At 39.8% G+C, this 25,319-nt stretch overlaps 1 protein-coding gene across 4 annotated transcripts in view; it reads right to left on the bottom strand.

The window, feature by feature from the left end:
* Positions 1-25,319, bottom strand: part of sorcs1 (sortilin-related VPS10 domain containing receptor 1) — a 113,484-nt gene that overhangs the window by 2,687 nt on the left and 85,478 nt on the right. For 3 of the 4 annotated variants that reach the window (XR_015713393.1, XM_087808952.1, XM_087808935.1), the window contains exons 9-24: positions 24,255-24,434; positions 21,805-21,951; positions 20,125-20,227; positions 16,492-16,568; positions 16,186-16,277; positions 15,811-15,918; positions 13,948-14,065; positions 11,007-11,140; positions 8,871-8,984; positions 8,447-8,618; positions 6,789-6,975; positions 6,269-6,402; positions 3,735-3,861; positions 2,238-2,350; positions 1,089-1,223; positions 12-111 (exon numbers count right to left, since the gene is read on the bottom strand). Coding sequence is in view for 3 of the 4 variants with exons in the window: in XM_087808952.1 (XP_087665078.1) it covers positions 12-111; positions 1,089-1,223; positions 2,238-2,350; positions 3,735-3,861; positions 6,269-6,402; positions 6,789-6,975; positions 8,447-8,618; positions 8,871-8,984; positions 11,007-11,140; positions 13,948-14,065; positions 15,811-15,918; positions 16,186-16,277; positions 16,492-16,568; positions 20,125-20,227; positions 21,805-21,951; positions 24,255-24,434 (2,041 nt within the window). In the remaining variant the exon portion in view is untranslated. The remainder of the gene's footprint in view (positions 1-11; positions 112-1,088; positions 1,224-2,237; positions 2,351-3,734; positions 3,862-6,268; positions 6,403-6,788; positions 6,976-8,446; positions 8,619-8,870; positions 8,985-11,006; positions 11,141-13,947; positions 14,066-15,810; positions 15,919-16,185; positions 16,278-16,491; positions 16,569-20,124; positions 20,228-21,804; positions 21,952-24,254; positions 24,435-25,319) is intronic. The other variant, XM_087808943.1, reaches the window with a different exon arrangement.

Genomic DNA, 25,319 nt, shown 5'->3' with positions numbered 1-25,319 from the left:
TGTTGACTCACCTGCCGATAGGTGAGCAGCATAGACCGTCACCTGGACGCCGGGCCTCAACGTGAACTGGACCAGGTTTTGATTCAAGGCACTGAGGAGGATCTCTGAGAGCTGTCAGGGAGAAGTAATGCTCATATACAAGTGCAATTATGCCATCATGTTACATATATGTGTATATGATACATATATTGATTACATTCTTGAGTGTTTTCACCATAAATGGATAAACATATTGGCATAAATATGATTATTTTGTTTGTGTAACACTAGAATTGGGAACAAATATTAACTGTTATTTAGCTTCTTGTTCACATGTGTATAAAAAGCAAAATTAGCCACTTATTAGGAGTTCACGCCGAATGAAACCTTAATCACAGGTGTATTAACAGGAAGTTAAAAAAGTAATTGAACATTTATTTTGGTGAAAACTAACTTCTCTCTATTTACCCTTATTATTAGGTACAATTACAATGAGAGAAGAAGTTCACAACTATTAATAATGTATTTTTTAAAGTAAATAAGTACAACTATAAAAGTTTTAATAGCCTCCCAATTGCTCAAAAACAAGTGTTTATTAATTGTGAAGTATTAGCATTAGTATTATCAGCATCCTAAGTAACTACAAATCTTTTTTTTTTGAATAATTTTGTTATGGAGATTATTAATACTTAGGATATAAAAGGACATATATATATATATATATATATATATATATATATATATATATATATATATATATATATATATATATATATATATATATATATATGTCCTTTTATTTTACTTTACAATAGACTGTATTTTTTAAAATAGTGAATAACTTTTCTCAATGAACTTACACTAAATAAGGGTTAAATAGAGAGAAGCTAGTTTTCACCAAAGTTCATCTTTAATTTCTTCTTTATTTCCTGTTAATAATTTAATTTATGAAGTGTTCACCATTGCTTAGTGTTACCCTTTTTTAACTTAAGGAAAAAAAGACAAACTAATATTCACGAAAAGGTCAAGATAAAGATGATATAACTTGACTCGTGGGTTGAAACAAACACAGCTTCACAAAAAAGACGTATGTCTGATGTTTTTCTCACCTGATCTAACTGAGCCAAACTCTTCTCTGACTTCCCATCCGCTAACTTTTTATCAAGTAGCAGGAAAAATTCTGCCGCAGTCGGCAAACCTGGCAGGACGGTGACTAAGAGCTGCTCCTCCTTCACACTCGTAGCCTGGTGGAGAGAGAAATTAGACATTTTGTTGAACAAAAAGCAGCCCATTCTGTCAATAGCAATTGTCCTTGCCATATACTCAAATTTTTCAATTTTGTTTTCATTCATTTAGTAAACTTTTAATAGCCAATGGCTCTATTCATCCTTTTAGTTTCCTCTCTTCCTTTCCTCTTCTTTGTTGTCCCCCCATTGTATTGTTCAGCCCACATTAATATCCTTTGAAAAACAATTATATTAAAAGGATTTAAAAAAAAATACTATAGTAAAAGTATCAATTGAAAATATGTTCCACACAAGATATTTTCTAAAATACATTTCCTATTTCTTATTGACCATTTTTGTGAAAATGTTCAATTTAATCTGCAAATGAATGCTGCTTTTCTAACAAACTTTAATTTTCCCTCTTAGTTTTGTTCGCCTAAATGTCAGTGTTCTCCTCTCACACTAAAAAAATGAATGAATTTAACATTATTACACTTTTAATCTGAGTTAGTTTTGTTGATTTACTCTTTATGGTGTTTTATCTCTCTGGATTTATAGGGTTGAGTGGTTGAGCAGATGTTTTCATCACAAACTGGATTGATCCAGCTCTTTCTCGCTTAACGTCTTCCACTATCACGTGGTATTTCCACCGTCTTCCGCCTGTAGGCTGAACTTGTCAGCCAAAATAGATGATGCCAATAACAAACAACAGATGAGACGTGCTCACTGAAGAGCGGCAGATATTTTCAGCTGTGAGTTTGACTCTCAGGATCAAAAAAACACGAAATATTTGATTTTTTTTTTCTCAAGGATTAGAGCATCAGTCATCTCCGCGGTTTGAAGAGTTTTGGTTCCACTTGTCGAGGCGTGATAGTGCTCAGAGGAATATAGAGGTCACGTGAGGTCACAGCGACTCGGCGAGTAAACAACGTCCCTGAACTGACGCTGCCGCCGATGTGCTCTTGAACTACGTTTCGTCTCCCGTTTGTGTGCGTCTTCAATCATCATAACAGTCAGAGTGATAAGCTTCACCTGGATCAGGGAGTTTTTGATGACCCGGCCCACGTCAAGCCGCCACTCTGCCACGTCAGGGTTATGGTCGTCCAGGTTGGTGGAGAAGGCTAGGAGGTGAGAGCGGAAATACTCTGCAGGACAAAAGAGATCATTTCAGCGGATTAGAAATTGACAACTTTTCTATTTATACATTTTTTATGAAATAAGTTAAGCTTTTATATTAATGTTTCTAAACTTTGATCTTGGGCGTACGGTGGCGCATTAGAAAAGGCTTTCTGTCAGGAGTTGGTATGTTCTCCCAGCATAGCCTGGGTTTACTCCGAGCACTCCGGTTTCCTCCCACAATCCAAAAACATACAGAGGTTAATTGGGAACTTCGGGAAATTGTCTGTAGGTATGAGTAAGTAAGTAAGTAAGTAATTTTTATTTGTATAGCGCTTTTCCAGACCAGGGTCACAAAGCGCTTAAACAATCAAAACAATACTCAATAAAGTATATACTTTAAAGGTCAAGATAAAACTGATAACAGTTGTTCCAGAAAATCAAGGAAAAGCCTGAACAAATAAAACGACTTAAGATGTTTCTTAAAGGAGTCGGTAGATCCATCAAGCGCAAAGAGAGAGGAAGATGGTTCCAAAGCTTTGAGTGTGTGTGTGAATGGTTGTATGTCTTGTATGTCTGGTGTGTGTCCTTTGAAAGACTGCCGTCCTGCCCAGGGTGTCCCCCGCCTCTCGCCCGAAGAAACTGGGATAGACTCCAGGTTGCGGTTGCTTCTCAGTGGTACCTACCTTTGGCTTTATGTGTAGAGTTTGTATGTTTACTAGTGTTTGCATTGGGTTACTTTGGGTATTCCAGGTGTGAGCATGTGTATGGATTCCAGTTCTGTCCATCCTGAGTTGGGATAGGCTAGATCGTATAATAATGAATGAATACATTGAAATGATTTGAATCATGAACCATAGTGTCAGGATATTCGAGCAGAAACTATCTGAGTCCACCACACGGCCATCATGATATGACAGGCGGCGAGAGCATCGAGAGTTCAAGCCTCACATCAAGATGAGCGAGAGGTTGCACCTATTTTCCACTTTGCGCCGTTAACTGGTGATATTGATGTCGAAGAATCTAATCATCAGAAGAGCTAGAGGATCTCAGTCTTTTGTTCAAGGACCACCCATTATGGTACGAGTGCAGCTCTTCATCGCACCGCTGACCATCACCAATGGTTGCTCATCACTCATGTGACCCAACAGAGGGCGGATCAACCCAGAAGACCTTTGTGGTGCCATAAGAATGTCATTACTCTCCTTCTGGGAACAAGGTCACTGGAGCCACCCTCAGGACTAATAGGGGTGCCACAATAAGAGGGTCAGGTCTTCTGACCATTACACAAAGCACACTAATAATCCTAATGTATTAGAATGTTCTTTATAGCCTTCAAATCTCACTGATAATGATTCAACATTGTTAGGCCTACTGCAGCCAAACGTCAGTCACAATGATTTAGAGACTTACCGTGCACTGCTATGGTTTTCCGGTCCTGGAGGATGAAATTCCCAGCAGACACCTGAACGGTTACGGTGTTCATGCCTTCCCGGGAGAAGGTGCACGCCAGACTTCCCTCCAGGGTGATTACCGGCTGCTGTGGGAGTTATAGAGGTGGACATTAGGGCAGAGAAAAAGAGGTGACAGAGTGTCAAGGGGGGTAAGGAGTAGAGCGAGGGACGGTGTAGCGTGGGCGGAGAGAGTGAGAAAAAGAGGGATTGATCACGATTGACAGGCCCAGAGTGATGGATTGTGAACCAAAAAAGGTAAGATGGAGCGAAGAAGGAGGGACGGACGGAGGAGAGGAGGACAGAAAAAAAAAGGTTCAAAATGTCCCAGAGAAGAGAGCGACAGATGGATCCAGAGAGAGAAAACAAGAGAGACAGGGGTGGAGGATAAAGTGAGACAAGCAAGAGAGACAAACAGAGTAGAAAAAAGGAGGAGGTGGATTGAGGAAAGGAGGGAGCAGAAAGGTACAGTAGAAGGAGTGTCAGGGGATAGAGAAGGGAAAGAATGAGCTCTCTAAGAGGAATACAATAACACTCATGGATCAGGACTGGTGGCTCAACACACCAGCCTCCTAGTTGCCCCGCTGTCATCGCCCAAGCCTTTATTTGCTCTTCACTGTCTGCTAATGTGACAGCGCTTCATTACAGAGTAACACAACTGTGTGTCCTTGTATGAGACCTCCGGTGCCGCTGAACCGACACATTTACACAACTGTTATTGAGACAGATGTGGACCATTTGCAAACGGGTTCCACTGAGCAGCACCGCAGTCGCTCCAGAGAGACGTTATCATCTTTTTTATTACTTTTCATCTAAACAGAGTTGATGGGAAGGCTTTAGAATTCAAATCTGAGAATTAAATGACTGTAGATACCCTCAGGCAAGACCACACACACATGTTATGTAGCACAAAAAAAATCCTTTTTAAAATAAGAGTTTAAAACGTTAGTCCTTTTTATACTCACCCTTATGTCAACAATTGTTGGGATTATCTTCAGAGTAATCTGCTCCTTTTTAGAGTTATAGACAAAAATGTTTGTTCATTTTAATGTAGCGACTTGCGCTCAGTTGTCTTCAACACACAACATCAAAATATCTCCATACTGCTTGTAAGTAAGTAATGGTTATTTGTAAAGCGCCTTTCTAGACCAGGGTCACGAAGCGCTTTAACAATCAAAAACAATACACAGTTACAATATATACTTTAAAAGATCAAGACACATAAGACAAACACATCAGGGAAAAGCCCGCACAAATAAGAATGTCTTAAGATGTTTCTCGAAGGAGTCAGTAGATCATCAAACACAGAGATGGTTCCAAAGCTTAGGAGCAACAGTCTGGAAGGATTTCTCTCCTCTGGTCCTGAAGTTCAGGAACCATCAGTAGATTCTGATCCACAGACCTCAGAGCCCGAGCTGGGGTGTAAGTCTGGATCAGATCACTGATGGAAGGTCCGACCATGAATAGTTTTGAAAGTAAGAACCAGAATTTAAAAATTGATAATGAAAGAAACTGGAAGCCAGTGAAGAGTTTTAAGAATCGGAGAAATGTGAGTTCTTCTACTAGAGCGGCTCAGAATTCTCGCTGCAGAGTTTTGTATTAAATGCAGGCGGGACAGCTTCTATTTGTTTGACTGCTCTAGTCGGGACATTAAAATGAACAAACATTTTTGTCTATAACTCTAAAAACAGATTACTCCCAACCGTTAGTTGACAGGAGTGAGTAGAAAATGAGTAAAATCCGATTTTTGGGTGAACAATCACTTTAAAATAACTTTAACTTTAACACAATTCCTCCAATCAATGTTAAAATATAAATCACAAGAAAACACACCTTATCACATAAGCAAGTACGCCAACTCCAAATCACAACCTAAACAATAGCAAACGCCTAAATTCATTCAGAAACTCATCAAGAATGGTGAAAAAGTGAATTATACAGGTAAAAAAGTATAGTACAGCCTATATAATTACGGATATAAAAACGATATAAACCTTTGCTTCAAATGTACACCACCACTAATACTATACTATATAATACATACACAAGATAACACATTAAACATGAAATCTCCACCAAAACATATGCCATTGCAATAATTAAACAACAAAAATAAGCATAATTAACACAACATACAAACACAGATCAAAACCAACACAGATTCACAACAAAACATTGACTACAACAACAGACACACACGTGAGAAGCGTGACCTAAACTCAAGAACACTCATTTGTTTTTGGACTTTCTGAGTGAGTTTGGGCAGAATACCAGCCACAGAAACTGAAAGTAAAAATAAAAAAGACGCAGCAGCAGCAGCAGCTCAACCGTTCAGGTAATTAGGAGTCGTGTTGCTGCAGCATTGCCGCTATTTTAGAACGAAGCTGATTAATAAGAAGAAGGTGTTTGCAACCTGGCGGCACAGAAACACGAGCAGCGACTCTCTGGACGGGAGTCAGCAGACAATATAATTAGAATTAGAAGTTAGAAAAGTACCTCTGTGCTGTTCCCGATCCACCAGATGTAGGTGACGGTTCCCACCTGGCTTGGCCACAGAACCGCCGTGAGGTTCACCTCCTTATTCTTTACAGCCACGAACGGCGCAGAAAGATGGATGTGCTCAAGCTGACCTGGTCGGAAAAACACATCGGAGAGATTGTATTTTGCGATAGACAAAAACTTGTTTATCTTTGTGCTAGCAGCAAAAACTCTGCCCAGATGTGAAACCAAAGAGCCTAATCTTTGTTTTCATCCAGAACCAGAGGGCGTTCTACTTGTACAGTTCCCGATTGATCAGAGCTCCCGATCAATAGGATGCTACATCTGTCATCTCCGATCACACGGCTGGCTGCTGGTCAGCGCTGTAGCTTCACTGGACTGAGACTGAGCAGGAAATGCGAAGGGATTAGTTCTGTCCGACCTGCCTGCTGCAGAAGTTCAGCCCAAGGATAACGAGTAAGTGCAAAAGCTCCAAATTCACAACAAACTCTTATCAGCACACACAAACACATCTCACATGTCACGTGCAGGTAGAGCAGCGTCGTCTCCGAGCCGAGGCCGTTCTCCCCGATGGCGGTGACGCGGTAGATCCCCACGGCTTTATACACATGTTTGATACCGTCTTCGATGGAGCTCACGTTGGAGTACGTGACAGCGTGGCCGTCTCCGAAGTCTAGAGTGATGGTGGTCCTCGCCCCATCGCCCTGTCGAGGACACACACCATTTTACGGCGGCTCGACCACTCCACTGAGTTTATCTCGGCAAAAAAAACAACTTCTGTAACTTTAGTGCAAACACTGTTATTTCTTCTTCTTATCTTCAGCGCCGACTTTCCACTTCATTCTACAGATGCACAAGAATTACTTTTTCAGGCTCTTTTGATATAACTCTGATGTGATAAAATATTTGGGCCACGGCGTACATCTCATATCGACATAAAACAGACTCTTAAAAGTGAAGCAAACAAATTGAAGAACAGAATTTTGCTGACTTTCTATGTAAAGAAGCAGTAGCTTGTGTTACATTAGCCTCTGGGTAACATTATGGCTAGACTTGCATAATCATCATTTACAAAGTAAGTAAATTTCCAACTGTAAATGGTCCTACACTAAAACATAGAAAATAGTTGACAAAAACATTCAGTTGTATAAATCTGTGCGTGACACAAATCCAATCACTTTTCCTTTGTTATCCAGATCAAAGTAGAATTCATCACAGATGTGTTTGTCTCTTTCCACGCATCAATTTAAATATGTCAATCATATTTAAATGAACCGAAACTAGTGATTTTCCTCTCCGCAATCAGAACAAGAATAACAAGAATCAGTAACTTTAAGTATTGAATATATCATTGTCTCTAAATTTTACTCGAATCTGTGCAATACATGTGTATTCTTGTTACGTTTATAGAATAAAATATGTTGTATTCATGAATAAATATCATCAGTTTGGTGAATGAGAAATATATATTTATAAGTTTGTGAATAATTTAACATTCACTCTTGTAACTACAAAAAGGTGTGTTGTGTTCATTTTTAATCAATATTGTGTGTCTCTTATAAAACGTATCGACATGAAAAGTGAGGATCTAAGTAGTAAATAAGTACGACACCTTCAATCTTGTTGGAAGTTTTTCGTTTTCAAGCTCTTTTCATTCTTACATACATAGGAACTTTGACGTGAAAACTACATGCACGATTTTTGTGCACTCTTGGTACCTGAGGCCGCAGGTTCCAGCCACGTATGCAAGTGGAGCTTGAGTTATCAGGAATGAGGAATGAAAGTCTGAATTCAGCACCTCTGAGCTTGAAATACGAGTGTAACACTAATCAACTAATTACTTGTATAATCAACAGATTTATATTAATGCATAATGATAGCCAGGGTCAAAACTCTAACGCAAGTTCTTTATCTTTAGACTTAGATTGTGTAATCTTGTTCTTTCTCTTTATTTCTCTTTGTTCTTGTTCTTATATGAATTATTTTTTATGAATAATTGCTGTATTGCTGTGTCAAATTGGAAAAAAACTATTTCCCGAAGGAGACCTCATGAGGGATCAATAAAGTTCTACCTAACCTAAGTGTAAGTGTATGGAAGATTAATGACTCGAGATTCTACAAAGTGTCCACTACATTGTATTGTCCACACTCTCTTTAAAAAAGAAAAGGCTTCACCTCTTCCAAAAATACAAGGAATGTGACATTCGTTCCGAGAGCGGCGGTCAGTGCGCCCTCACTGGTGACCAGGTGAAGACCCCGCGGCGCTTGGACCGGACACTGCTGCCTCCTGGCTGTGTACTCCACACTGACCCCTCTTGAGCAGTTGTTGGAAACCACCTTTCTGTACCTGCAAGTAACAGGAAGCACATTATGATCCAGCGCTCAGAACCTGTCACCGTGACCTGGATTAACTGGAAAGGACAGAGACACATGGAAAGCCAGTGTTTTCTGTCTGCAGTTCAAATAAAGAGTTGATTTGATTATCTTGTCTCCGGCTCTGATTTGTTGTCTCAGAGAATCTCATTCATAAACACAGAGAAACCAACTGAAGTGGTTATCACTCAGTGAGTGAAAGCGCTGATTCCGCTCGTGCTTTTACCCGGTGCTGTTCAGGAAGGTCATCCCGGTGCTGCAGCTCCTGGACATTGCTGATGGATGGAACCAGAAGGCAGGAGTACATTTGCCATCCATCCGTCTCTCGAAACCGTAATCACTGCAAGGGGCCGACAACACATAAACATACACATAGTAATCCATAAACAAGAGGAGAAGTTAAAAATAACAATAAAAACATTATATTCCACCTTGAAATGATGCATCAACAAGGAAGAATGTGGTGATATATTGGCTTGCTGATAAAAAGGTTTTCAATAAGTATATATATTTTAAATCTGAATAAATTCAAAATTAAACCATGAATCCAAAAATAAATAAAAAAGTCTAATTCTAAACATGATTGAATCTTATTCAAGAACTTTTATTTCATATTCAAAACCAAAAAATTATATATATACTGTATGTATTTTTATTTTTATTTTGATTGGGTGTAACTCCTTTTACTATCAGGCCTGATAATTAGAGTAAATACATTTTTCAAGGTCATATTTACAACGTCCACTAGCATTAGTAGTCCAACAGCTTATCTTTCCCCTCTCTGTTGAATGATTCATGTCTCAGTTCAGATTTGGGCCAACAAACAAAGCCTCCATGAGCCACTGAGTCTGAGCAAAAACACTGTCCTCAAAAACGAAGCCGACAAATGGCACCAATTACCGCAACATGCGCACAGATGCAGAAGTGTTGTGATTGTTAATGAAAGTGATTACGCCGGCTGATTTATGGCTGTGATGCTGTTGCTTCACTAGGGAGAGTTGGGTAAAAGGGAGGGAAATATATTGCTGATCATTAGCAACATAGGAATGTTGTATTTTTTTTTTTTTTTACGTGGCAGCTGTAAGACCAGTCGAGTCAGCTTCAAACAACAGCTGTGGGTTGTCCCAGGAGGTTTTGGGTGAATCAGATAAAAGGTTGTGTCATCACTGGAGGGGCGGAGGATGCTAGCTGTGGCTTTATCTACTGTAATATATGACTCAAGTTTGAACCATCACCCAGCTGACCCTGGGAGCTGAGTCAGGAGACTAAATGAGGTCCATTCAGACCCCAAAAGAAGGTCAACCATAACTTTATAGATTGTGTAACATTTCGTGTAGTGATGCATAGAAATATTTTTGTAGCAATGGCGGGTCTTCCAAAATAGTCAAGAAGCTATTAAACGCTAACCCCAACCAGAGTCAGGGAAATACACTTCCACTTTTCCAAATAGTAAAATAAAAGCTCAATGAAGTAAAAAAAACAACAAACTTCCATTGAATTACACGTTTCAGTTTTCCACAAACATCTGCATATATGAGTTAATAGTACCACTATCACTGAACTGTTAAACATTAAATAACACTTGTAAGTCTAATTAACACTAACAATAAACTCGCCTTTTTTGCATTTATGCAAGAAATCAATCCATACGCGAATAAGACGCGAAGAAATGCCTCAACCTTTGCTCCACCGAAAATCATCATGAAACAATGCATTCTAGGGTTAAGGAATTTTAATGATGAGCGTTTTTTTCTTCAATTAACCAAGTAAGATATATAAAACTGATGGGATTTCCCAAAACGACTTATAACAAACATCAACAGCCGTGTTGAATGTCACAGATATCCAGGAAACAGATACCACCTTATATCTTAGCGCTCCTTCTCAACTGAACACTTCTTAAGAGCCTTCTTACATCACGAAAAGGAATGTGTTTAGTTTATCAAGGTTTTTTTTTCCTTTTTAAATTTGAGATAAACTCGATATTTTAAGGACAGATGTTCTGCCTTGTTTAGCTGATTATTGGAGGGATTTTGTTTTTCTTTCACTTGGTCTTTTTGGATTGTGAGTAAATTTCACATATGGATTAAGTCTGTGTTATTCATACGCACTTATATTGATCAAGACATCTTTGCGTTAGCCTTGTCATGAGTTGGTGCTAACCTTTTGAGTTGCGTTTCAGTTTACAAGTCAATTCTAGAGCCTCACTGTATAATGGAAAACAGTATGTTTCAATCAGTTTATTGTGATGGATCCTATTTGGAACATGGTTTGGTGGAGTGTACTCAGACGTGTAAATAAAGGTAAATAAGCCTAAGCTTCTCAAGATTCACTCAACGATTGTTCAAAAGAAAACTCTCACCATTCAAAGTCTGCTTCTGTGCACTCGCAGGGTCCTGAAGTCATGGAAACCGAATACATCTTCCCCATCACACACCTCGACGTCGGCTTCAGCTTCCGGTAGATTCTTTTCACCCCCATAAGACACGGCTCGCCCTGCGGGGCGAGATCCAGCGTAACTCAGAAGATAGCAGACAAAGTTTCAAAAACACAAGCTGCTTCTGCCACCGTGAGAGTATGAATAATTCACGAAGAGCAGCGAGCTTGTGTGCGTGCGTCACACTGTGTGAAGAAGCTTTGTTTAGCTCTCAGGATTCAACAATGCTTACAGACTCTCGCTGAGATGGGACCTAAATCCTACTCCTTTTCCTCGATCTCATTTCCTTCCCGATACCTTCTCAAAGATAAGACCGTCTGAGGTGTAATTTTAGGAGCAGAATACTTTGTCTTCATCCATTAGGTGTCAGCAGTGATGCATTCTAACTCCCATCAGCACTTTAAATAGTCCCTTACGAATAGCAAAGTAGAAACATTAGTAACAAGGTAGGTCCAGCAAGCAAAGAACTCTGTGTTCGATATAAATATTATTTAATGCCTGGCTGTGCGAGTTTCCAACCTCATCACCTTGTAGCACTTGGAGTCGACCAATCACAGAGACCAGTGAAAGCTTGTTTGCCGCAGTCAAAATGATCTACAGGTAATTTACAGTGATTATTTTCCTTGAATGTTGATTTATAGGCGTGTGTTTTCTCGTAATTTATATTTTAATGTTGATTCGATGAGTTGTTTTTAAAGTGATAGTTCACCCAAAATATAAAACCGAATTTTCTACTCACTCTCAAGTCGACTAAGGGTTGGGGATTATTTTCAGAGTAATCGCTTCTTTTTAGAGTTATAGACAAAAAATGTATGTCTATTTCAATGTAGTGACTGGAGCTCAGTTGTCTTCCTCTTCATCTTCATTCAAAAAGACACACTAAAGGACTTCCAAAAACTTCCATACTGCTCGTCTGTAAGAATCCTACTGTTGTCACACCTCGATAAGAGAAATTCCAGTACATTTGAAGAAGTACTTCCTGTTGTTGTTTCACGTTAATCTTAAAGCTTCTTTTACAAACCAGCCTAAAATAAGGTAAGGTAAGGTAAGGTAAGGTAAAACTTTATTGATCCCTCAGGAGGTCTCCTTCGGGAAATTGTTATTTTCCAATAGCCACAGCAAATACAGCAATTTTTCATAAAAAAATAAATCAAAATAAAATAAGAACAAGAACAAAGAGAAATAAAGAGAAAGAACAAGATGATACAATCTAAGTCTAAAGATAAAAAACATAGATCAAAGAAAAATAACAAAGACAAAGGATACAAAGACTAACAACAGAACAGAACATCCAGATACTCTCACTCCACTCGTGTCCCCGAACTCAGAATTGTACAATTTAATAGCCCGAGGAAAATAAATATATAAACACAAGGAACATTACAGACAAGTAGTATCGAGGTATTTGGATTTTTTTTTGCTCAAAAAAAAGAATGGATTACTCCAAAAAAAACAAAACAATCTAGTTGACATGAGGATGAAGAGAATTTCAGTGAAGTTTGATTTTTGGTCGAACAATTACTTTAAGTGCTCAAATCTCTCAGTTTAAAGGCACAAATAACATAGTACATTAGACCCACCTATTACTGTGTGGGATGTCAGTAACTGTGAAAGAGGTGAACCTCTGTTAAGAGTGATGGACGGCAAACGTGCACGCCAGAAGAAATCACTGACCGCTATGATCGGATCATACAGCAGGCTAGAGATCATTTTAGAGAGTAATGGAACAAAAGTTTCAGACAAAGATTGTGTCTATATGTGTCGGCTTTCTGTAAGGCTGTGTCTGACCCATGACCGCTGAGAATAACACCCTATGGTTCAGGAGAAATAGAGCTAAAAGTGACTTCCTCCGATTATCACATCCCTTCCTCATGAGATGTAGACCTTTGAGGGATCAATCGGCTTCACCAATCTGTGATCAAATCACTCCATCAAGCCACTTTTGGCCACTTAATATGGAACTGGTTTTGAAAGAATGAATTAACCTTTGATACCAGAAGAGATGGAAATAAAAGTAGATGTAGAAGAGACAATAGGGCAAGTAGAAGAAAGAAAGTTGATTTAAAAAGATTATTTCGAAGAGAGAGAGAACGGCTGGAACCTTCTGCTCAGGTTCTTGTCGTCTCTTCCTACTCCTAGTTTTGATCACTCGTTCACTCCAGCAGCTGCTTGACTGAAACAATTAGAAAAATGACCCGAGAACAAAGATGGAGTCGCACGTCTTTGGCAGGTCCACCTGGTGAGCTTTAATATGCAGGAGAGGGGAGAAAAGAGGAGGGTTATTAAGAGCATGAAGAAGATGTGGAGGGAAATATGATAGGTGTATAAATACGAAGAGTTGAGAACAGAAGTTGAGAGAGCAAGGTAGTGAGGAGGCTTAAATTATGAGTTAGACAGATCTCCGTTGACATACAGGAGCTTTAAATGTACCGTATTAATCTTTTTTTTAATTGAAGTTAATATCAAATTAAATAATATAGAAGTTTTCCTGTTAAGTTAACTTTCTGTTATCTCAGGGTCAAGGTGACCTAAAGGCCCGAAAACTAAGTGTTTGTGGTATCCCTTGTGTTGTCTCTTGGTCAAGGTGAACGACCTCATAAATACAATATGCAGGTTGTTCACCTTGACCCAAAGGCAACACAAAGGATACCACAAGCACATTCGTTTTGAGCATTTGGGTCACTTTAACCCTGAGATAACAGAAGGGTTGAGTCTATTTTTCTTCAGGTGCTATGGAGAAAGGGAAGGGTGAAAAGTATAAAAGGAGGATGCGACAGACAGTTGGTGGAGGTGAGAATAAAGGGAGGATGGAGGAGTTCAAGAAGGTAAATAGGAGAAGGTGGAGGAGGACTGAGGGAGAACCCACCTGGTCGTGGAGGTGCCATGTTTGGTAGTCTGTCTCGGTGCACCTGCGATTGAAGATGGATCTGAAGTCTATCTTCACCAGCTGCCACTCAGAACGGTGACTGACGTGTCCAAAGATCCTGCAGCCGAGTGAGAGTGATGATGAACCGAGGAGTGAAACAAGAAGACAACAATCCTGCACAGTCACTCAGGTGAACAGAAACCACTGGCGCTCAGATCCGGGCCGACAGCAGACGAAAGCTTACAGGACACGCTGATGAATATTCCTGTGCAGCCAAAGCGAGTCAGTGCCTCGACGTCCCTGCTCTAATGTATTTATCACAATCAATCTGTGGATTAACGGGCCAGCCGCTGGACCGTGAAGCCACTCGGCCCAACAATCAGAACAAATGGAGAAGCAAACATCAGCTGACGGACTCATGAAGACTGATGTGGCGCCGGAGCCTCGTCGCCCGGACCGCTGGGACCACCGGGACCACCGGGACCGCCGAGAACAAACTCAATGAAGATGTTTCATAATATAAGATTATTGTGTTTCGCTTGTTGTTGTTTATTCCATTTCTTATTCTATTTTAATCAAAATCTTTACTCTAGAAAAATATTTTTTCTCTCTTTTTGTATTCAGATCAGACATTTGTATTTCCTCTCTTTTCTCTTTTTCTTTGAATTGTTACATAACTTACATAGTTATTTACACAACTAATACAACACAAGGGTTAAATAGGTCGACTTCTTGTAATTCTGTCTATGCTTAAGTTCCACGGTCATTAAAAGAAGATTATAATTATATTTATAAAAAAAGCAAGATTAGTCAAATCCAATTTTACAACTTGTACTAAACCCCCCAAAAAGTTGTCTAATATTTTTCTGAGTCTAGCAAAACTTTGACTGCGTACGACCTAGTGAAACACGGAGACGAAATAATTTCAACATCTTTATATGTCCTCCTCGTTTTTCTCTCCCTGTTTGTAACGATAAAACAAAATTCCTCACAGCGTCGGTGCTGTCAAACCCGGATCTCCTGTGATCACAGCCTGCGGTTGGTTTGATGTTGCTGAGAGCAGGAAGCCGCTTCATTAATAAAAAGCTGTTTCTTCAACGTTCCCGCTGCTTTAAAGACGTCAATCGCTCGACTCTTCCAAAGCCAAACAGGAACACACTTCCGACAGTCTTGTTTTTTTTTTAGCATCACCGAGTTAGTTTGAGGGTATGGGAAGCCAGGTCTCTGTTGGGGGTCCTGGGTCTACCAGGGGTCAGATCACTTCACCGTAGGAGGAATACAAAATAGACATTTACACAGCTTCACCGGGAGAGCAATGGTGCTACTTTCTTTCTTAGACAGTAGCTTAGTCATCAGAGAGAGACTCAAAGAGAAGCCAGTTAGGAAACAACCTTATTTGACGAACGCCCCAGAACAGAGGGACGCCTGGGCCTCCTTAGCTTGACCGATAAGTACCATTTTGGTCCGGGCACTTCCTACGTAAAAACATGCATCCGTCCGTCTGTCACATGTGAGGACGTTGCTGATTGGCTGAACAGTTTTGACTAAAACAACCCACTTGTAACTGTATAATGCAGTATAAACATTCACGTGACTAACAGGGATCACCAAATAATTAGATGTTGTAATTATAAAACGAAAACCGTTCAAATGCATTGATCTCTCGTAAGTGTCATGGGACGCTGTTCAGGCAATCTTCGTCGTTGACACATGAAGCTATTCCCTTTTAGTGAATATAAATGCTTAATGTTGGTACAAAGTGCCATTTAATCCATCAGTTGAAGTTTCGTTCACTCATAAAACTCAGAAAAACGTTGCGACGTGTGACATCATTACGTTGGAAGTGCTGGGTGAGAAACTTACGTCATGATGAGAGTCTCCTCCCCAGGTTCTCCCAGTACTCCGTCGACGAAGAGTGGCGAGCTGGTGAAGCTGTACTTGTTCCACTGCCTCCCTTCGTCGAAACTTAACCTGTGGACGACGGTGGTCGACTAACTCATGTTCGTCTCATAACTTCACATTCAGTCAGAACTCAGAAACAGCAGGAGCGAGACTCATCAGGCATCAAAGAGACTCCGTGACAATCATTAGTTTCTCAGTGCCGGTAAGGTTTTCTCTGGAACATTATCGTCCCCGCAGTTGAAACTCATTTGCTATTGTTTGACTACTCACTCCGACGCTTCCTCCGGGGAGAGGAGTCTCGCTGTGACAAATGGCATCTCTGTCATAATGACTCACCACAGGTGTCGGATGGGAAGCGGAGTGTGTCTTATTGCCACTAACGCTCCTCCCTGGTCCAGATACAGCACGGCGTACTCCTCATCAAAGATCTGTAGGAAGCAGAGAGATAAAAAAAAAAAAAAACGACAACCAGACAAACAAGAGCAATCACTCGACTGCGACATCTTGTTGCATGTTAAACACGACACGGTTTAGATGAATAATAAGGGGATGCTGGGAGACTCTCTCGTTCCTGAATAATCACACTGTTTGATTAAAGACAAGCAGCATAAATGCCAGGATTCTTCGTGCCACACATCTCACCTGTCTCCATGTGTTGCCGCCATCTGACGTGATGTAAACACTGATGTTGCTGCTGGTCAGTTCTGACCCGTAAGAGCCTGCAGGTGCAACACATGGACGTGAGTGAGGGTCTTTTCAAACATCAAATATCATAACATTTACTCTTCTTAATTAGTGCAAGATCATCTTTATCTTTAGACTTAGATTGTATCATCTTGTTCTTTCTCTTTATTTCTCTTTGTTCTTGTTCTTATTTTTTTTTATTCTTTTTTATGAAAAATTGCTGTATTTGCTGTGGATAATTTGGAAAAAAACAATTTCCTGAAGGAGACCTCCTGAGGGATCAATAAAGTTCTACCTAACCTTCTACCTATCACTTCCCTCTTCCTTCTTTCTTTTCTTTCATTGATATTTTTTGTTGTTGTTGTATACATCCATCCCTCTGTCTGTTATTAAAGTGTCCTTTTAATATCCTTCTTTCTTTTTGTTCTTTCTGACGCTTTCTTCTCTTGCACTGCAACCCCTTTATTCAAATCTTCTTTTTCTTCACTCTTACTGCCCTTCTTTTCTCCCATACCATACATCTCTCTTTTATTTTTATACATTTCCTTTTCACTTTCTTCCTTCCTTCCGTTCTTTCTTTCTTTCTTTTCATCAGATCTGAAATTATCTTTATCTATTGTTTATTTATCTTAATTATCTTTATTCTCCATCTTTCCTCTTTTGTATTTAAGAATCCATATTCCTATCTTCATGACTACTCTTTTCCTGACCTTCTTGTTATCCAATTTGTCTTTGTCCCTTCTGATCTTTAATTTGTTCCACCGTCCCATTTATCTGTTAACAAATCTCTCTTACTTTCTTTCAACTCTTCCTTTCCTTCTCCTTGATTGAATGAAGCCACATTTTAGTGTCTAAAAATAAACTTAGAATGTGTCTTTTATGCCGCTACTGTAATAAAACCACTTGTGTTTATTTTTTAATGTTGTTAAAGTAAATGAAGCATCCAGTTTCCCAGTGTGTAAAATATGAGTTCTTGTTTTAGATAGAGTGGCTGAAACCACACAAATAGGATTGCAAACATTTCTTTAGTTGCAACTGTATGTTTCTAAAAATATACCAAACCTCTAAATTGATGCGGCTGGGGAACTGTTGTGGTGTGCAGTATAGGGTGGTAATTATCCTGCTTCTGTGCATCTCCCAAATTAAGTGACAAATCCAGATTACTGATTCATTTTTTTTCTCTGGTCTTGACTTTATTAATTTGTGAGCTCCATAAAGCTTTGCAGACACTGTAATTACCAGAATAGAACTGTTAAGTAATTGGCACTATGCGGTTAAACACAGTGAGTCCAAAAATACATTCACACCCAGAGTGAACTCAGTGAAGTTTGAGTCGAGCTGTAATTATTTGCCATGATAAGCCTGGTGAGCAAGTATTAGAGCTAGATAAAAAACATTTTATATATTGATAAAGTGTGTGAAGAAGTATTGAAGATGGAAGAATAGCTTAGAGGAACAACTGTGGTTGCGAAATCACAAAGTCTATGATTGTAAAATATGTGAGATGGAAAGCATGAAGGGTATTTTGGTTTGGACAGGAGAAGAACTGCTGGATTGGTGCTGCCATGTTCAAATCCATTGATGCTCGATAGTCTCTTGTGTGGTCACCTTTTCTGTAGTGAATGTAGGGACTGAAGATCAAGATGGTGGATACAAACGGGGAGAAACGATATACTTTAAACAGAGTCAACCAACCACAACTGTAAGAAGTAAGAAGGTCTGGGTTTGGTGTCAGCAACAAGACTTAACTGAGCCCCATGGAAAGTCTTTCCTCTGTGGTGTTTAAAAGAGTTGTATAGCCTATAGACATTTCTCAATTAATCATGAGGATTGCAACACCACACACTAGTGCAGCAAAAGTTGATCTGGCCAGTGTGCTCCATGTCTCACATAGTTTTTACTCAAATATTTCTTCAAATTAAACCCAACAATTCACCTCCTCCACCTGTAGCAAACATGACAAATAATTAACATACTTCCACCACTGTCTTCATCCTCTTCTAAGTCGTCTAATCAGTCACCTCAAACCTCTCCAGAGTATTGGTCTGAGTGACTCATATCCGTTGTCTCTCTGACCCCGAAGAAAGCTACTAAGAATGAGATGCTCCGGGTCACATGATGCACACGCTGTGACTCACGTTTATGGTCGGACCATCAGTCACACAGTGATCACTGCCACAGCCATCGATCTTACGCTTCACGGCGAGTCTGTGAAACACCATGTGAAAGGTCGAAGACTGATAGGGAGACGTCAACTTGAGAAACCCAAGTACCCAACGTAACCAACGGTAAGGCGTCTCTGAAAGCTGTTTTAATTCACAATCATCACACTTAAAAGACCAAAGAGGTCTTAGGCAGTGACTCGAAGCGAGTGTTGATGTGTTATTGTCAGTGAAGATATACCCGGGAGCAAACATCACTGGGGTGTGAATCCATCGGATCCATCTGCTACTCCATCTTTTTACCCCCGAGCCACCATTTTTCTCTTCACAACTGTATCTTGTCTATTTGATTGTTGAGTCCAAACACATTGTTGACTGACCTCTGGAAGACCAGTCTGCTGGACAAACAACCGCAAAGCGGTACAAACCTGAGAATGCAGAGAGTGTTTTTGGGGACATGCTGAAATATTAAGGAAGGGAACTCGGTTAACGAAAATGGCGTGTTTCTGCAGTGGTGTTCTAAGTGTTTTCTCCTGTCCCTGTCTCCTCGAGTTTCGTCCAGATGAAATTGAAATGTAGAAAAAGTCAATTGTGAAGCTGATGGAAGGTTTTCCGTGTGTATTTTCACTTATTGGTTCATTTTCCATTTTCTTCCCTTTTATATCACAACCTTATGCCTAAAGTTATCTTTATCCAAAATGTTGTTTTAACGGTACGCACAAATGTAGATCAAAGTGCAGCTTGGGGGCAATATGCGGCCCTTTGCCTTTTTTCGGGCTCTTATGTGTCAAACTGAGTTTGTAGAAATATGTCAGTGTTCTCACAGCTTTGGGTTTGTATAGTAAGTAAGTAAGTAATATTTATTTATATAGCGCTTTTCGAGACCAGGGTCACAAAGCGCTTAAACAATCAAAACAGCACTCAAAAAAGTGATTCTGTAAATGGTGTCTGATATAGAGTTATTCAACTTAATATCCGTGTATATTTATTTCATATATATATATATATTTTTTACATTTTTTCAATTCATCTTCATCTTTTAAAACATTACTTTTAAATTCCATAAAAAAAAACGTTTTTAAATATGTAAAAACATTTGAAAACCATATAAATGTACAGCTTCATGACTTCAGTCAATTGATAGGGATAGAGAAGGCATGGAAGCGCTCTGGAACTGGTAATTCAGATATAACTGGCAGAACAAGATGGCACTGCTGACAACCTTCAGTTCTATCTCATAGTCTCCGAGAGCTGCTCATCACAAGCCCAGTCGGTTTGTCAGTGAAGTCCCAAGTCATACATGAGCGACGGTAGAACGAGTCAACAGGGGAATCTTGTGACCCCAAGAGAACTGGAGGGAAGTATGGATTCCTTCTCCTGAAGTCTCCAGTGACTGACTATCTTAAAAAAGAAGAAGACTTCCACCAACCTGATGCCACAATAATCCCGGGCGCAGATTCCCGGCTGGCGATGTTTCCGGATGTGTAAGGATTTGCGGACACGTGTAGATGGAGATGCAGAGAACAATATGGCTGTCGGGAGAGAAAGACCACCAGTTGGAAAACGAGAAGTAGGGAGAAGAAACAGTGATTCAGCAACTAGAGTGGTGTGTTTTATCAAAAGCTGAACGGCGGAAGCATTAATTATGATTGGGTTAACCTTTACCGACACAATTCTCATTAGCTGGCGGCCAAATGCCAGAGCGGCTGTCGGTGTGGTGACGTGACGTCCTGCAGTTTATTAAAACTCTGACATTCTCTTACTAATGGCTGGAAAACACATCAAGAAGTGTAACACTATCGCATAACTAAAGTTTGCTGGTTGCGCTCAAACTAAACAAGTTTACTCCATTAGATTTCTGTATTAAACATGATCATTGACTTCCCTGTTCTCTCCAGATATTCTCTCTTTTACTGTCTTAGATCTTCTGTTCATGTTTTATATATTAAGAAAATATGTTAAGAATAAAATAACCTGAACTATATTAATAATTAAAATTGATGGTAAAAAACATTAATATTTCACATTCATGGATGTTTATTTATTACATTTTCTTGGTCAAAAAAAACATTTTTATTTCAAATAATTTAATCTCTGCATATTTTGTTGAAATGTCTTAATATACAATATTTAAAAATAAATAATATAAAACGGGGCGCATGTCGACTTCATGTTGGCGTAGTGGTTAGCGTGATCTCCGCACACTTGGGGAAATTGTCCGTAGGTATAAGTGTGTGTGTGAATGGTTGTCTGTCTTTGTGTGTCCCGCGACAGACTGGTGTCCTGTCCAGGGAGTCCCCCGCTTCTCGCCCCGAAGAAACTGGGATTGGCTCCAGCTCCCGCGACCCCCATAAAGGATTAAGCGGCATAGAATATTAATGAATAAATAAATAATATATACCACGTGTTAAAGTGATTTTTTTTTACCCAAAATTCAGATTTGTACTGAACTACGGGTTGGGATTTTTAGAGTTGCAGAAATGCATGTCCATTTTACTTAAGTGACTGGAACAGCATCTTTAATTTCCTCCAAAATGACACTTAAGAACATCCAAATATCTCCATACTGCTCGTCAGTAATGTTACTTTCGTTGTCACACCTCGACTTGTTCCATAAAAACTTATATTTTAAGCAGAAACTGGAAGTACTCTTAGTTAACAGCGCAAGCGATCACAGCTGACATTAGCGTAGAGAATACACGGAAAGAAGTTCCCAACCCTTAGTCGAAAAGAGGATGAGCAGAATATGATTGAAGTTTGAATTTTGGGTGAACCATCACTTTAAACTGAAGTCCTGCTTCAGTCGAGGCCTGTGAGTCCTATAACTTCCTCTTGCCCCAGCTACCAAAAGAACTTTGCACAGCGAGCTCCAAAGCTGTCTGCTGACTTCGAGGTCTGACAGACGTTTGAGGGGAAAGAAGCAATCGCCTCCTGTCAGACGCCTCTTTCTTCTGCGCCTCTCAAATGGGAGGTCAGCTCGCTGGACTGAATCAAAATGGCTGACCTTTCAGCTCGGCCGCCTCGGAGCGCTCAGCTCTGACAGACGCTGCTCTTTGAGGGTTGGGCCCCTCGTCGCTGCGATGGAGGCGAGCTGACACATCGCACTCACCAGCAGACAGTGAATGCTGTTCCCTCTCAGGTCTCGGTCGGGGGCCTGCAGCAGCCGCCAGTCTCGTCCGCGGTTGTAGGTGATGTGCGTCTTCACCTGGCTGTCCGTCTTCTTGTTGGCCAAGAACATTCCTTTGATTCCAGCCACCTGTACACAAAACATACTTGTACGAAGCAACAACTCACTTTTCATACTTCATAATAAACTTTGATTGGAAAATGAGATGTAATCTGATTTGATTTAAATGTGAAATTAATGAATTTAGTTAATTAACTAAGTTATAGCATGGACTCACTCAGATTCCGCTTCATAAGTGTTCAATGGTCCATGGTTGACTTCACTATCACTAGATTTTTTTTTAATTTCCCCCAGCCCTATCTGGACCAGGTAGTCCTCTGGTGGTCATCGATCAGAACTTCCTGAAGCTCCATCTCCTCTTCCACGTGTGACAGAATAACATGAACGGAGCAGTTGAGGGCAACAAACCTGTCATAGAACATTTTTGGGAGTTGGCTGATGCTTCAATCTGCCCTGGAGAGAGATTAAAACGGCAGTTTTCCAGGTGCAGACTCCAATCAAAGTGTTGATTTGATTTGTGTGCAAAACATCCTCAGGACATGATCAGCTTCATTAACCAGCTAATTGTTTGGCTCGTAGATTGTTGTACGGCATCAGCGCGGGTCAGAAACTCACACATTTCCTTCAACTGAGAAAAATCTCTTAATTTAGGAAATTATCTCTCAACACGATCTGGAGTTTATAATCAATGCGTTTGCGTCTTCTCGTTTAGACTATTGTAACAGTTTATTTTCGTGTCAACAAGAAGGATCTGTCTCGCCTGCAGTTAATGCAATACTCCGTGGCGAAAATTCTGACCCGCTCTAGTAGAAGAACTCACATTTCTCCGATCCTTAAAACTCTTCACTGGCTGCCAGTTTCTTTCAGGATCATTTTTTAATTCTGGTTCTTATTTTCAGATCTATTCATGGTCAGGCTCCTCCTTACATCAGTGATCTGATCCAGACTTACACCCCAGCTCGGGCTCTGAGGTCTGTGGATCAGAATCTCCACACACCACCGGACCAGAGGAGAGAAATCCTTCCAGGCTGTTGCTCCTAAGCTTCCGAACGATCTTCCTCTCCCTCAGTGTTTGATGATCTACTGTTTCCTTCAAGAAACATCTTAAGACATTTTTAGTTGTGCTTTTCCCTAATATGTTTGTCTTATGTGTCTTGATCATTTAAAGTATATACTGTATGTTAACTGTGTATTGTTTGTGACTGCTAAAGCACTTTGTGACCCTGGTCTAGAAATATCTTTAAAAATAACATTTTCTTACTTACTTACTTACATGATTTTTGTCAAGTCCAAATATCTGAATATCAAGACAAAGTTCCTGAACTCTACCTGATGGTCATTAGAGTAACAGAGCTTCCATACTTCAAACTAATCCAAGGTTATGATTTGATTTTGTCAGCAACATCTTGAGTATCAAATGACATGAATCATAACAGTAAACCAAACATCCATTGGAGCCGGAGTGATGATGAATCTCCTCGACCACCGATGCAGTGAATCAGATGGAGAATAATTTATATAATCATAGACTTATTTAGAGTGTTTACCTTTATTTCATATTTCTTATAAAACTGTAAGAAGGTCTGATGCTTAAGTGGGATAAAATTTGGACTAGGTTTTTTTCTATTTAGACCTCTTTATTAAACTATTCCAGTTTCTAATTGAAAAATTACAATATTAAAATGACGAATTACCATAATGTTAGCTTGGGGTTGAAAAATGTTCTTCCTGTAGCATTGTACGAAGGTCTGTAGCTTCCCAGCATATGTTGACTTAATTGGGATCTGTATCCCAGATTTTCCTAGTTGTGTGTGGGTCCACTTGTGTCTTACAACATCTCATGTTTAATTCAGGGGTATCCTTCCGTCTTCAGTAGAGCAGTTGAGTTCTAATGTTGGTAGGATGTTTAAAACATGAGACGTACGACATGCTCTTGACACACGTTAACACATGCTGACTGAAGACAGACCTTCAATTCCAACTGCTCCTATTCCTGTCTACATCACTGGATCAGGTCCAATTTGTCAAGCCATATCTGCCCTCATTCATCAAACAAAGAAATAATGTCATCATTCCTAAAATCCATATCTCTGGCACGAGGCCGTCTGTGCTTTGCCTTCATCAGCATTTTGCAGCTGTTTTGTATTCATACAATGTGCTTTAGAGTCTGGCGGCCGACAATCGAGGACCTCCGTCCAAAACATCTACACCATTTCATCATCTCTGCAATGGGCTCTGAAATATTGATCGACATTTATCATAAACTTCCTTCCATCACATCTGCTTATTAAACCCCCCCCCATACCCCCACAAATCAGATCTAAAGTAGAGACTCGCCAGATCGTGACTCACTGGAGATGTGAGCTGTTTACCTCATACAGGTCCACCATGACGTTCCCTTCAGGGCCCATGCTGCTTACAACGTTCTCCAGCGCCAGAGTGTAGTAGACTCCTGAGGTGTCTGAGACATAAAGGTTGTAGGTCTCGTTCTGGTTCCACTCCTGGACGGCAGCGACGACTCGGTTCTCATCTGTGCTGATCACGTGTAGGTCCTGTGAAACGAGAGCATGCTGAAGGTCTCAAAGAACCAGATAAAGTAACGTCAAGATAAGATTAATTGCAGATGTTGAGGTATTTTAAGCATGTTTTAATAGACCTTGTTTCAGATAAATTTAACATGCCTAATGGGTTGTGTCTTTCCTCACTTTCCTTGGATTTCTGGCGTTCCCTTACTAATGTTGAAGAGGGTAATGTCTAGTCATAAAAAAAGTATAGAATCATGTACTTGTAGGAAACTAGATCTCTCTTGAGGTAGGTTAAACTTGGAGGAGGCCAAGGTGAGATTGTGTTCAACCAAAATTAAAATTTCACTCATTTTCCATTCACCCTCATGTCTATGATGGTTGGGATTATTTTCAGAGTAATCTGTTTTTATTAGAGTTATAGACAACATTATTATGTTCGATCTAATGTAGCGACTGGAGATTTTTTTCGTTCCACACTAAAAACATCCAAATACCTCCATACTGATCATCTGTAATGTCCATTTTGTATTAAAGCGGAAGTTTAAAGAAGCATAAAGTACATGCATACAAGAAAGTCTACGGGTAGATTGTAGACAGTGGACTGTATTAGCTCTTAAAGCGCTCGCAATATTTAGACCCAATACATTTTTATCGGAAAAAATTCCTCATGTTGAGGCTTCAATACAAGATGGCTGTTACAGACGAGCAGTATGGAGGTATGTAGATCTTTCCTTAGTGCGTCATTTTGGACAAAGATGAAGACGAAGCTTCTGAACTGAGCATCAGTCGCTACATTAAAATGAATATATATTTTTGTCAATAAAGGAACAGATTATTCTGAAATAATCCAGACCCTAAATCGACATGAGGGTGAGTAGAAAATGAGTGAAGTTTAAACTTTGGGTAAACGAT

Source organism: Callionymus lyra, chromosome 1, assembly GCF_982586985.1.
Source record: "Callionymus lyra chromosome 1, fCalLyr1.hap1.1, whole genome shotgun sequence".
In the NCBI taxonomy this organism is placed as follows: domain Eukaryota; kingdom Metazoa; phylum Chordata; class Actinopteri; order Syngnathiformes; family Callionymidae; genus Callionymus; species Callionymus lyra.
Note: the sequence above shows the minus strand (reverse complement) of the source record. Positions and strands in the feature narration are given on the sequence as shown.